Below are 14,522 nucleotides of genomic sequence, written 5' to 3' on the forward strand. Positions count from 1 at the left end.
CTAAATAAAATGTTAGGCTTCTGAGTCATGATTTTAAAAAAGGAATGAATTGAACCTTTCATATTTTCTTAAGTTCTTTCTTTCTATAGTGGCTTCTTTTATGGTTTACTCCTGTTACCAGCATACTGTTGTTCCCTGCAGCCCTTCCAATTGTCATCAGTGACCCTCAGTGGCTTTCGGTACCCCGGGTCTACACTTAACAGAGACGATTGATTAGGAAATTCATAAATTCAAATCATTATTTACATATCTGTTATCAAGGAAAAAGGTTTAATACTAACCCATATCCATTCTTGATCAATATCTTGATAAAAATTATTGCTGATACAGATCTTAGCAAAGCATAGGGCTTAATATGATTATTCTTTAAAATAGAACTGCTTGAAGGATTCTGTTACAAATTTTCTTACAGCTTTTTCGTTTTTTGTACCTTCAATTATTTTTCTCTTTTTTTAAAGATAATCAATTTTCAAACATATACAAAAGTAATAATAGCTACAACTGTTAATCAATATTTACAAAATTTAGAAGAAGCTTTTCTTGTTTCATTTTTCAATACTCTTGGTGGAACAGCAGCTCCTCAGTGTATTTCTGTATGTTTGGTATGATTATATAGTGAAGAATATTGTTATATTTTACTAGATATAATTATATAAATATGTAATTAAATATAACAGTACTGTATGTCAACATGAGTTGAAAATGACATGTGTAGTGATCAAGATAAACAGTGAAAGCCATTTATTTTATTAAATTGGAAAAAAGAGTTTACTTTTACCAACTTTGTGAATATTACTTGACAGATTTTTAATCCTGGGCTACTTTTATCCAGCTGCTACATATTTAGACAGTGTGCTTAGGTTTTAATGATAGTCTACCCCATACACAATGCTGGTTATTGTCTGCCCTTATTCCACTTGCCTTCAGTCAGTCCACAATACTGACGTTGGTTTGGTAATTTCTTCACTGTATTGCCCCTAGAATCCTTTCATGGCATCCAAGTCCCTTTATAAACTGTCTTCAAGCAGCCTTTCAGACTTTGCCTTGACCATGCCTTGCCTTACACCAGCCTGTTGGACTTCTCACCCTTCCACTGACCATGCTGCACCCTTCAACTTTGCCATTCCTGTGTGCTTTTTCTGTGAAGGCTTCCCTCATGCCAGTGTTTATCTTCCTTCCTGTATTCTCTTAGAATTTTGTCCTTTCATCTCTTAAACAGACCCGTGGCCTTATTATTATTTACATATACATGTCTTTCTCCCCGGTTTTGACCTACCTGGGATAAGTGCTATGTATAGTTTTTTATTTGTATTATCAGACTCCTAAGTCTGTCTAGCCACCAAATTGAATTTACTCATCACTGGGATATTAGCTGTAAGAACATTGCAGCCTTTTAACTTGTGACCCTAAAATAGGAAACCTTTAATATATTGATTTAAGGAATTGTTTAATTGTTTTAGAAACCACTCAAGAAGGTTATTATTGAAGAAACTGGTAATTTGATACAGACTATTGATGTGCCAGACATCACTACTGCTGCTGCTCCAGAAAGTAATCCTATTAATCTAGCAAATGTGATAGCAGCCACGGGCACCACAAATAAGAAGAATTCAAGCCAAGATGACCTTTTTCCCACAAGTGATACTCCAAGAGCAAAAGTATTGAAAATAGAAGAAATCGGTGATACGTCATCCTTACAGTGAGTAGAAATACTGTTATTTGATGATCATCTGGAATGGTGGTAATTCCACTGGAGAATTGATATTACTGAGACTTCTGATTTGTACTAATCATGCTAATTTTTTGAACTGCCTAACTTAAGGTTCTAGTTTTTCTTTTTTATTTGTACTTACTTTAAGAGCGATTTTTTTTTTCACCACAGTGTGAAATTTAGAGATAAGGTGTCTTGAAAATTGATTTTGTTTAAAAATTTTCAGTTCTAGGATTTCAGTGTATATGTTTTATTATTTAGTTCAGCAAAATTTTAGTTTTTTTAAAAGAAAGCTTCATAAAATTGTAGAATTTATGCATTGCCATCATTTCATCCATTAGTATTTATTTGTGGACTCTAACTTTTGTTTGGTGTTGAAAAAATAGTTTATGTGTTTTTTCTTAATATAGAAGATATAGACTAATTAGGTTCATTCTGAGGTATGGAAACCTTACTCATATATTTTTACATTGCCACTCAACAAACCTGCTAAGAGTTGTTTTTTAAACTTCAAACTTCAGTAGTGTTTTTATTTAAAGTGATAGAAATGAATTAAATAGAATGATAGATTGCAGGACAATAGTAAATAGGCAGGTTTTTTTTTTTTGGAAGAAGCATTTCTTCCTTTTTTGGAATATTTTGAAAATGATCATTCAGATCTTTGAAAGGCCAAGTCATTAGTGTATGTGACATGATGACTGAAATATACAGAAACGGTGTACTCAAAAGGTGGATAGGCTAGTTGCCTAGCAGATAAGAATAGTCATTATATAGCCAGCATGTGAAAATTTGCAAGAGCATAATCTATTTTGCCAAAAAATATTTATATATTATTATCTGAAATAATTGAATACTTGTAGAATACAAATAGATTGTTTATACAATATTAATAGGGTCAAAAATTTAAAAATTGTATTGATGGCTCCTTGATTGAGCTGTGGTTATTTACGGTTCTTTTCTGTTTGATACCTCTGAAATATTTCAGACCTCAAGCCAATTTGAAACAGGATGTATGTCAATCTTACAGTGAGAAAATGCCTCTACAGATAGGACAAAAACCTGCTCAGTTTGTCACAACTGTTCTTCCCCCAATTCCTGCAAACTCATTCCAACTTGAATCTGATTTCAGACAATTGAAAAGTTCTCCAGATATGTTGTATCAGTATTTAAAGGTAAGAGAGAGGAAGCTAGTAGTTCTGTTGCAAGTAAAAGATCAAAGAACTTCTTTTGTCACTTTATAATAATGGTGCCATATTTGCTTTTTGTAGGATATTATTGGAGAAATTATTGTAGAATACATCACCCTGGTCAGACCATTTAAAAATATTTACAACTAGGGAACCTTGATGTTCTCCTTTGGAAATAGATTCTGTGTCAAATTTTATTGTCTCAACTTAATCTAATTTCATATATATTAGCTTAAGCTTAATCCTTCATAAAAATTCTAAAATACATTGAGTATCTTCTGTGTGCCAAGTAGTGCTTGTAATATTTAGGCAATCATTCTCCTAAAAATAAGCTTATATTTGCTCTAAGAAAAAGACTCAAATCCTATGAAATTTAGCAAATAATAAATAAGCATGGGCTTTTTCAAGTGTAATCATAGTAACATTTCCTTATAATTATGCAATATAAAATTACTTCCAAATACATTTTCTCATGTAATTCTCCTTTTTAAAATCTCTAGTTATATTTATTGTTCTTTGAGAGCCCTCTTAAGTTTCCTGTCTCTCTTAGGATGGTGTATATCTCTTCTGCTCATAAGATTTTTCTGTGGCAAGAGCAGAGTGATTATCATGCAGTTCCTGTAACTCATTCTTCTATCATAATTGCATTTAATGTGACTTCATTATTATTCATAAGTGCTAATGCATAGTAGTTATTCTTTACTATTTTTACCCAAGCAATTGTTGTATAATTTGTGGTATGTAAGTGTTGCCATCAAGTAATTGTCTAACTTTTAATTTTTTTTTCCAAGCAAATTGAACCATCTTTGTATCCTAAGTTGTTTCAGAAAAATCTGGATCCGGATATATTCAACCAGATCATTAAAATTCTGCATGACTTTTACATTGAGTAAGTCAAGGTTTTTTTGGTTATCCAGTTACCCAGTCTTCACTTAATGTCATTGATAGGTTCTTGGAAACTGTACCTTTAATTTAAATGATTAAACCATAGGAGCTTAAGTCTTGTTTATATCAGCTGGCCTATGGTAAAATTGGTTTGTTTATACAGTATGCTGTAAAGTGCAAGAGTCAAAGGAAAGCTGGGGAAGAGAGTTTTAGACTGAAGGAATGATACTTGTGCAGTGCTTCTGAGGCAGGAAAGAGTAAATGAGTCCGGAGAATTAAAAGTGGTGTGGCTGGATTATAGAATAAGGAGCCTTTCAAGAGCCTTTTGTTGATGTCAAGTGAGAATTTACTGTACTTTCATATTATAATGCTAGGCTATTTGCAATGATTTGGGAAGTTCATTCTCTTTTTTTTTTTTTTTTTTGGGAAGTTCATTCTCTTTGAATATATGTAGCAAATTAATATCATATAGCAAAATTAGCTTTTTTGTAAGTTTCTTTGTTACAGAAGTTGCAAGGAAATGACAAGTACAGACAATAAAAGGGAAAAGTTTAAAAGGGAGGAAAAAGGACTCTAATTTTTTTTGTAGGTAAAAATAGGGTATGGAAGTGACCAATGTTTTAACAGAATAATAGTTTCTATGCCAAGCTCTCATTTAAGAATATTATAATTTCTTCAATTGACTTAATACATTTCTTCATTTGGGCACTTAAATAAAGGTAGTATCCAGGGGGAAAATTATATTTATGTATAATTAGAAGTATTGTGTTAGTAAACAGAATTGTTAATAAATGAGCTACTTTTAACTTATTTTATATTTGGATTATTTCAGGAAAGAAAAGCCATCACTCATCTTTGAAATCTTACAAAGACTTTCTGAACTAAAAAGGTTTGATATGGCAGTGATGTTTATGTCAGAAACAGAGAAAAAGAGTAAGTTCTATGAAAGTTTTCCTATGTTTGTTTATTCTTGTACATTCCTTTATTCATTCAACAAATAACAGCTGACATTTACTATTTACTGTGTATAAGGTTATATTTAATCAAATATTTATAATTAAATTATATTGTCAAATAAATTAAATTAATTATATTAAATTGTATTTAGTAAGTTAATTAGATTGGATAACAAGAACAGTTAAAATTGTATTGTTAGTCCTGACAATGTTATGAAGTGTGGGTACTGTTTCCTCCTTTTACAGAGGTGAAAACTGAAGTACAGAGAGGCTAAGAAACTTGACTAAGGTCATATAGCTAGAAGTCAGACCCAGGATTTGAACCCAGGCAGTCCAACTCCATAGTCTGAGCTCTTCTATTTGAAAATGCGGTAAATGGTATAATGGTTGAGTTCCTACTGTCACTGAGTATGTAAAGGATCAAAGCCACAGGACATGTAACTGAGTGAGGTACAGGAAAGGCCTGATCTAATCTGAGAGAGGTAACTCAGTCCTTGAGTTTGATCTTAGCTGAATTCCCAAAGAAGTTCAAGAGTCAAAGGGAAAGCTGGGGAAGAGAGTTTTAGACTGAAGGAATGATATGTGCAGTGCTTCTGAGGCAGGAAAGAACAAATGAGTCTGGAGAATTTGAAGTAGTATGGCTGGATTATAGAATAAGGAGTAATGAGTGGCAGGTGATGAGCCTTAAGAATTGTATTTCTTTTTTATTTCCACATCAGATAAAGAGTCCATTTTGAGAAATCCTAATTAAAGCAAAATTGCGCTATGTAGAAACTGCAGTTACACAGAGTTTTGGGCTATAGTCGTTTCAGGAAAAAAAAGAAAAAAAAAACACTCAAATACAAGAGTGTCTTTTTTTTATTTTTAAAAATTAGCAAAAAAAACTCAGTGTATCATTTTCAGATACTTCCTGTACTAAGCATACATGGACTTCTTTTATTTCTTCTTTATCTTTTTGGCAGTGATGTTGAATGATTTTAAATCAAAAAGAAAGATACTTTTGAAATTATACTTAGGGAAATGGACATGTAATTTAGATGTATTTTTCTTTAGGCCAGGCATGGTGGCTTATACCCGTAATCCCAGTACTTTAGGAGGTTAAGGCAGGAGGATCACTTGAGACCAGCCTGGCCAACATGGCGAAACCCTGTCTTTATAAAAATTCCAAAAATTAGCTGGTTGTGGTGTTGTGCATCTATAGTCCCAGCTATGCAGGGGGCTGAGATGGGAGAATCGTTTCAGTGCAGGAGGTCGAGGCTGCAGTGAGCCGTGATTATGCCACTGCATTCCAGCCTAGGCAACAGAGTGAGACCCTGTCTCAAATAAATAGTTAAAAAAAAATAAAATAGATATACATTTTTTAATAGTGAGGGTTTAAGCCAAAAGTTTTGGTTTTAGCTTTAGTTAACCAGAAATGTTCCTTGAAATCCCTGAAAAATGTTACTGTTTTTTACTACTGTTCTGACCTCATCTTACCACTCTTTTTTCAACCACTGTGCCCCATTGTAGTGGTTTTATATAGCTTTTAAGATACCAAACTGCCAGTTGAGTGTGGTGGCTCACGCCTGTAATCCCAGTACTTTGGGAGGCCAAAGTGGGTGAATCACCTGAGGTCAGGAGTTCAAGACCAGCCTGGCCAACATGGTGAAACCCCATCTCTACTAAAAATACAAAAATTAGCTGGGTGTAGTGGCGTGTGTCTGTAATCCCAGCTACTTGAGAGGCTGAGGCAGAATTGCTTGAACCTGGGAGACAAAGGTTGCAGTGAGCTGAGATTGTGCCATTGTACTCCAGCCTGGGCAACAAGAGTGAAACTCCATCTCAAAAGACAAATAAACACACAACCCCCCACCCAAACTTCATCTCAAAAAATAAACACATACACACACACATCCCTCCACCCACCCACCCACCAAACTGCCAAACTTATTTTGGCCTCAAGGACTTTGTGTTTGGTTCTTCTCTCAACCCAGAATATCTTCCTGCATATCTTCACTTTTGTGCTGCTTCGTTTAGTTTTCACCTATCACCACTTCAAAGACATCTTTCTTCACCAACCCGCCATCATGTGACCTCTGTCTTCTAACTCTACTTTATTTTTCTTCATAATACATTACTAGCTGACAGTGGTTCATGTGTATGTTTATTATATCTATCTAGTAGAATGAAAGCTCCTTGACAGCAGAAACTTTGTCCACCTGGCTCACTGGGCCTCAGTGCTAGTACATAATAACCCCTCAGTGTCAATGTGTTGAATGAATGAATTTTTTGTTACTCTAATGTGATAAGTTCAAGATGTCTGAGAATGCAAGTGGGCTCTTCAGACTGGCTGACCAATAGTACTGTCTTGATGGGGTTGAAGTTAAACATGGAAAACACTTAAAATGGTTCTGGTATGTAACTAAGCATTCAGTAAATACTTAGCTGTTATTATCTTTTATTATTGCCATTATCATTAATAACTGTTAGCTAGTTTTCCAGTTTTAATGTTGACAAGCATGAACTATAACAGTGATTTCCTAATGTTGAGTGTTGATTGATCAGTGGTAGTAAAGATGATATTTTGTGATTCATAATCTTATTTTTAACATTTAGTAGTTTTAATCTTGTAATATAAAAATATTTAACTGTTCCATCAAGTGTGATTTCATTGATGTCATTGCTGTTTTTCGTTTACAGTAGTGATATAAAGTTTTCTTTTAAAATAAAATGATTTAGGTTTGAAAAACAGTTTAATTGAAATAAAAATATTAAAAGAATAAAAGTACACTTGTTACACAGATAGGGCAAACATTTTTAAGGTAGTACAGAATGAATTAAGTTTAATCTATAAGATTAATATTGAGAATGCAGGGGAAATTTTATATTGCTAAAGCAAAATATTCTGGAAAGAAACGTTGTTGGATTGCTGTGTAATTTTGTGTTCTCAGATTGACTTTTTAAATACCTGAATTAGAATTTATAAACCTACTTATTGATTTAAAATGTAAAACGTTTTTGACAAATCAGATTGCTCCTTTTAATTTACATTTTGCTTAGTGTTTTAAAAATGAGATTAAAATGGAGATTTCTTTTTCTTTTTCAGTTGCACATGTATTATTTAATCACATAGACAAATCAGGATTGAAGGATAATTCTGTTGAAGAACTCAAGAAAAGATATGGTGGTTGATTTCCATTTTTGCTGAAAGAATTGTTTCTGACTTTCATATATAATTTTTTCTACTAAAAGTGTTTTGCTTTTTAAGAAAATGATACTGTGATTTAACTAGTGAGAATTGTATTCAAGTAAACTCTGTGTTTTTCTGAAAATAAAAATATAACCAATGAGTTATGTTTGTAAGGATCAGCATTTTGTTTTATGAGTCATTTTAAATGTTAAATTTAGATACATTCTTCAGTGACCCATAAATATTTTTATATTTTTTTGAGTTTTTGTAACCACAAGCCAAAGCTGCTTCATTAGCATATGAATAATTATCTTTATATAGAGGAAGTTAGATGGTGAGATCCTTTGTTTATAAAACTTTTTAATGTTATTATGCCAATTCACTAACATAAAGTTATTTAGTTGCAGGATATGTATTTTTAGTATTTATGTTGAAAGAAAGAAGACTTTTAACTGGACTTTCAAACTAGGTTAATTGAAGAATCGCAGTATCCTTACATTTTAATCCCATAGAGTTTTTTGCCTTATGATATCCATGTTACATACCAGCTAAGGACAGATAGTCTAAAGCAAGGTGTAAAAATTTAAAAATTAGTTATGTTTAAAGTACTAATTAGCGTATAGCCCATATGTATGTGTTGGATGTGAGTGTAGTGTTTGTAAGCTTTTGAAAGTAGGGCTGGAACTCTGCATAGTACCTAGTACAAACCTTTGCACATAGGTGCTCATTTATAAAATTTAATTGAATTTGACACAAGAATCACATTAGGTAAATGTTTAAAGTAGCAGCCTAGCAAAGTTTGGGCATGATGTAAACACTGGTAAAACCAGTATAATTTTAGAGACCATCAGGTTGTTAAAAAATATTAGGACACCATTCTATAATTATTATCAGCCTAAATAAGACAGTTTACAACTTTATAAAATGTTGTTAATATTTATGGCCATTATACATATTACTATTCTTATGAATTGTTTGAGAAATAATCATAATTTATTTACAAAGATTTTCTTTAGGTTATGGTATAAATTATTGAGATATGTTTGTAATTTGGATAATTTGAATGCTTTACAATACACTTAAGATAAAGCTTATTAACTTTATTACTAACTTTATTAACATTACTATAACATTGCTAAGTGTATTACGGTATATAAACAGGTAACGGAATTTGGTTTTTTATTTGTTATTATCTGAATGTTTACGTCCCCCACAAATTCATATGTTGAAATCCTAACCCTGAAGGTGATGATCTTCAAAGGTGGGGCCTTTGGCAAGTGATAAGGTCAGGAGGGCAGGCCCTTGTAAAAGAGGCCCCAGAGAGCTTGTTCACCAATTCTACCATGTAAGTACACATATGAAGGCATCATCTATGAACTAGAAGGTGGGCCTTCACCAGACACCAGAGACCAGAATCTACTGGCGTCATCTTGGACTCCCCAGCCTCCAGAACTGTAAGAAACAAATTTTTGTTTTATTAGTACAAGCTTCCTAGTTTGATATTTTATTATAGTAACCTGAATGGACTAAGGTATGATCCTTCGAAGAAACTACGAGGTAGTCAGGGCAGGTAATGTTATTTTCATTCTTAAAGTAAGAAAAGGAGGCTGAGAAGGTAAATGTTCTTTGCATGATTATAGAGCTAAAAGTGGACTAAAATGGTTCAGAACATGCTGTCTTCTTTTAATGTAGAGCTATTTGAACTACTCCCAGCTGCAGTTTTTATGTTGTATTACCTGGATAGAGACTGTTAACCGAAGAAGTACAGATCACAAGATTTACTGTAGAATTTGAATTTAAAAAATTTTCTAATGTCAGCCTGATTTCTCCCCAGAGACATTTTTATGTAGTGATTTAAGACCAGAGGCTGTGGAGTCAGACTTCTTGAGTTTGAATTCTGCTTCCATCTGGCTTTAGGGCCTTAGACCATTTACTTTTCTATGCTTTGTTTTTGAAATCTGTAGAATGGGTATAAGTGAGGATTGAGGGAATGTACACATTTTGTGTTTGGAGCAGAGCTGGATATTATAGTAAGCTACTGTTGTTACTATCATTATTATAATTACCATCCTTTCCTAAAAGTGATTAGAATAAAGAACAGTCTTTAGAGGCTGTCATATTGTTGCATCATTGCAAAATAGCATAGTGGTTAATAGAGTCCTTTTTGAGTCAAATAACCTGAGTATACAACCTATTGCACTCAACTAGCTTGTGAATTTGGACATAGTCTTCAGCCATGTTAAGCTTCAGTTTCTTCTCATATGAAATAGAATAAAATAAATGCCTACCTCAGAGGTTTTTAGAAAGGTTAAATGTGCTATTATAATAAGTATTAGCATGTTAGTTCCTGTCTAGTGCTCATTTTTATTAATAACAGTAATATTGCCTTAAAGGTACAAAAGCAGTAGTTTCTCAAGTGGTTTCTTTCTGGAAATGTAGTTATTTACTATTAATTGTATCTTTTAACTTGATAGCAACATTTAAATCATAATTATTCTTGTATTTTTTGGCAGAAACACCATGCCCATTGTTTATTAGTTGCCTCCCACTTTTGTTTTAGTTACACTAAATTTAATAAATTGATGGGGTATACCCAAGTCCTCACCATTTTGACAGTTTGTCCTAATACATTTGAAAAAAATTTTACTTCCAACCCATGAATCCATTGTCTCTGTCAACAGAAGGCATTTCTGAACACAGTACCAAGGCTCATTTTACCTTTTTACAATTCTTTTTTTTTTTTATCACCCCCCAACGCCTCTACAATTCTTTTTTAATGTTTGACCTTTGAGTTCTGTTTAAAGAAACATTAAAAATTTAATGTTAATGAAACTTGTTTGATTCATTCATTTAATTAATTTAACAAATATTTGTTGAGTCTACATATAATTCAGGCACTGCTAGGCACTGGAAATACAAAAATGAACAGAGTAAACATGGATTCTTTCCTGACAAAGCTTATAGGGAAGTGGGAGGTGGGATGAGGGGGTACAAATAAAGAGATACAGTGTAATAAATGCTAAACAGGTAATATCAAAGGATCATGGGAAATACGGGAATAGCAGATGCAAAAGACAAGACAAGTTTGAGAAAATTTAATTTCTAGCTTAGAGTGGGGAACTGGATAGTGGGAAGAAATGAAGCTCAAGAAAGGAGGGCTGAGATTCTAGAGGACATTTGAACTTCATCCTAGAGGGTACTGCAAAACTAGTGATAGTTTATATAGGAGAGTGATTCTCAAATTTGTATTTAATAATTACTTTGGCTACTGTGGGAAGAACATTGTTGCATGGGAACATTAGAGGCAAGGGAACTTGTTAGAGGACTTTTGGGGTACCTAAGGCAAGAGATTATGGTATCCTGAACAAGAGTACTAGCCATGAGGATGGAGAGAAGTGACCAGAATAGAGAAATATTTGGAAAGTAGAATGGGCAAGATTTGGTGGTGGATGCAGGGCCCCCACATTCAGGGCTTAACTCCATGGAGCACCCTTTACATTGTGGTATGTGTGAATGGCATCTCTGGAACATAATGTGAATGCTTCCTGACTTGTACAATTTGGGGATCCTGTGTGGACTGAATGTGGGTTGGGAAGCAAGTTGAGAAGCAGAAGGGAGAAGGGTCATGGTCAGATTTTTTTCCCTTAGGGCAGTGCTTTCACTCACTGAAATACAGACCACATTGGGTGATACCATATGTGGAAGTAGAAAGTTTGGTTGAGTGGCTGAGAGAATGATTCAGTTTAGGATCTATTGGATTCGTGATCCCTTTGGTCATTGAAATAGATTAAGGATGGTCATTTTCGTTTGGACCTTAAAAAGCGTTTAGGTGGAGTCTCAGGATTAGATGAGATTACTTGGAAGTATAGAATCAGGAGAAAAGGGTGACTGGGTAAGTGGGACAGAACTAACATCTACATTTAACAGATTGGAAAAGGAGCACATAAAGCAGACTGGGGAGAGGGGGGCACAGAGAGGGTGACAGCAGAAAGCATGCAATGGAATTAAGTTTTTTGTTATTGATAGTTTAAAAGTTTTGATTGGTTCTGTCATGTAAGTTTTTAGGATTGTTGCCAAGTTTGAGAAAATCTCTACCATGTTTGTTTTATATTTGAGCTGTATGATTCAGGGGATTACATGAGTATATATTTCTGACAAGGCAGAACTCCCGTTTTGACTAGGCATCCATGAAGCATCCTGTTACAATACATGTCTGAAGACTGGGAAGTATCTCTACAGATGAGCTTTGGGATCTGTACATTGCACATCTTGTCCACCACTGCACATGTACTTATGGGGCTGGTTACTATCTAATGCATTCAACTTCTGGTCTAAAACTGGGAACGTTGACAGTATGGACAGTCGGAGTATCCCTAAAGTCTTCCTATCCTGAGATGGTGAGCAGTAGTTCAACCTGGTAGAAAAATGACTGCAGACCACGTAAATATATTCCATAACACTCAGCTACTTCATAGTCTACATCTCAAAACACTTCGTGTAGGAAATTACAGTGGAAAGGGACAGCAGTCTAGACTGTGGTTAAAATATCTTAGTTTTGAAATTTAGTTTGAAAATGTAGTTTGCAAAAACATAGTCATGTAAAAACTTCCCTGGAGTCCCTCTCTGGGCCTTGGAAGTGGCTTGTACAAGTTAGAGTTCCTGGAGCTTAAGCTTTGTTAACTTCAGGGTAAATTGGCTGTTTTCTCAGTCCACAACCTTGAGCCCTATGAGTGTTTAGCAAGCATCTCTTCTCTTGTAACACTAGAGGTTTTGGATGCACAGTCTATACATCTCAGCTATCAAATTTGTGAACAACTGAAGGGCTGTGCCTTTTTAGGGCTTGATCTGTCTGGTATTGATTTTTCATTTTTGTAGGTATGAGTTACAAGAGCTAGCCCTGAAGAAGTAATTTGCTTTCACTTGCATGTACATCTCTTTTATTTAGAGTGTGGGCCTTGAGCCCATGCTCTTCCATCTTTTCTATTATCTTATATCCTGATATCCTCTATTTTCTGTGGCTCTTCCCCCGATGACAAACAAGTCTGATTTCCGTGCTTAGAGGAATGGCCCTTTGGCCCTGTCCATGTCCTCTATCTCTTCTGGCTATCCCCAGTAGTTCTGTGATGGTAAAATTAGTCATTTTCCCCTAAGTTCTTACTGTCCTTGATCCTCTGTAGCATTTGACCTGGTTGGCTATCTTGGCCTTGGTGACATTTCACCCTATTGGTTCCTTGTCTCCTCCTCATAGCTCTGTCTCTGTCGCCTTTTCATCTTTTTGTCTTCAGTATCTAGTCCTTTGCCCTCTCCTCTCCCCTGAGAGCTTGACATTCAGAGAGCCTCTACTAACAACCACCAAATTTGTTTCTTAATTGCTCTCTTTTTTCTCAAGTGCTAGTCTTTTTCCCTGGTTCTGTACTGTTACTCCTTGGTATGCTATTACTGACCAGAACCCAGCATTATAAAAAATAGCTCATTGCCATTGCACTCTAGCAGCCCCCCTCTAGCCGTTTCTCCTGACTGCCCTCTTTTAATGTGGCTGTTGTTGGTTCAGACACAAATTTCAATCTTAGTAATATTTTTGACCTCTGCTTATTTTTGCCTACATCCAATCACTAACTCATGAAGTCTAGTGAGCTTTCCCCTTGCAGTGCCTGCCATATGTCACCTCATGTCCTGAAGACGGCAGTAACCCTTAATGAGTCTCTCTGGCTGTATTCCTGTATAATCCACCTGTGTGCCTCTGCCAGCTAAATCTTCCTTTAGCATTGTTCTCATCATGTCACCTGTGCACGCGGCTTGCAGGACACCTCACTCCTCATGAGACTTCTTGTGATGGCCATCTTCTGAGTTAAATATTGGGACAACATGTTTGACCAAGGGCTTTCCGATTTGTGGATTTATTTCTTAATTAAGGAATACATATTATGTGCCAGATGCTATATAGGTGTTGCAGATACAAAAATTAAAACCACAGCCTCCACCCTAAAGTATCTGTCTATTGGGGGAATTGGATAAGAAACATGAACTATAATAAAGGGTGACAAATATAATGATAGAAGTCTAAGAGGCAGGGCTCAAAGCTCACCTGGTAGGATTGAGAAAGGCATCCCTGTAGAGGAGCCATCTAGTCTCAGGCATGAAGGATTAGAAAGAACAATCCAGGCAGATGCAGGGACAGCATGGTTTAGGTAGAACAGCTTGAAAAGAGGAGTATGAAAACAGGAAACATTAAGGGATTTGCAGGCAGCGGGGGTACTTGGGGCTTGGCTGTTGGTGAGATAGTGAAGAGTTAGGAGCCAGATTATGAAAGGCATTTGCTGTGACAAAAAGACCAATTTTCTGAAAGTGATGAAGAATCACTCAGGGCTTCATTTTAGAGATAAACAGAGGCATATATAGGTTATATAATTTGCCCATAGACATCTGATTAACAGGTGGTAGAGCAGAGATACTGTACCAAGTATCTCTGAAGCCAGAAGTCACATGCCTAACCACCATTCTATATGTTATCCTCTTCTTGGATATATAGAGAAGACAGGATGGATTTTTATTTTTATTTATTATTATTATTTTTTGAGAGAGTCTTGCTGTCACCCAGCCTGGAGTGCAATGGT

The 14,522-nt window shown here is 34.9% G+C and overlaps 1 protein-coding gene across 5 annotated transcripts in view; it reads left to right on the plus strand.

Annotated features, from left to right (window-relative positions):
* Window positions 1-9,394, plus strand: part of RPAP3 (RNA polymerase II associated protein 3) — a 44,540-nt gene extending 35,146 nt beyond the window's left edge. For 2 of the 5 annotated variants that reach the window (XM_017529409.2, XM_017529411.2), the window contains 5 exons: window positions 1,461-1,699; window positions 2,697-2,883; window positions 3,690-3,787; window positions 4,616-4,716; window positions 7,825-9,394. In XM_017529409.2, coding sequence (XP_017384898.1) covers window positions 1,461-1,699; window positions 2,697-2,883; window positions 3,690-3,787; window positions 4,616-4,716; window positions 7,825-7,910 — 711 coding nt within the window. In that variant the 3' untranslated portion in view covers window positions 7,911-9,394. Of the gene's footprint in view, window positions 1-1,460; window positions 1,700-2,696; window positions 2,884-3,689; window positions 3,793-4,615; window positions 4,717-7,824 lie in introns of those variants that run through there. The other 3 variants (XM_037738670.1, XM_017529420.2, XM_037738686.1) reach the window with 3 other exon arrangements.
* Window positions 9,395-14,522: the final 5,128 nt, after the last annotated feature.

This window comes from Cebus imitator, unplaced genomic scaffold (assembly GCF_001604975.1).
Source record: "Cebus imitator isolate Cc_AM_T3 unplaced genomic scaffold, Cebus_imitator-1.0 Scaffold2, whole genome shotgun sequence".
NCBI lineage: Eukaryota > Metazoa > Chordata > Mammalia > Primates > Cebidae > Cebus > Cebus imitator.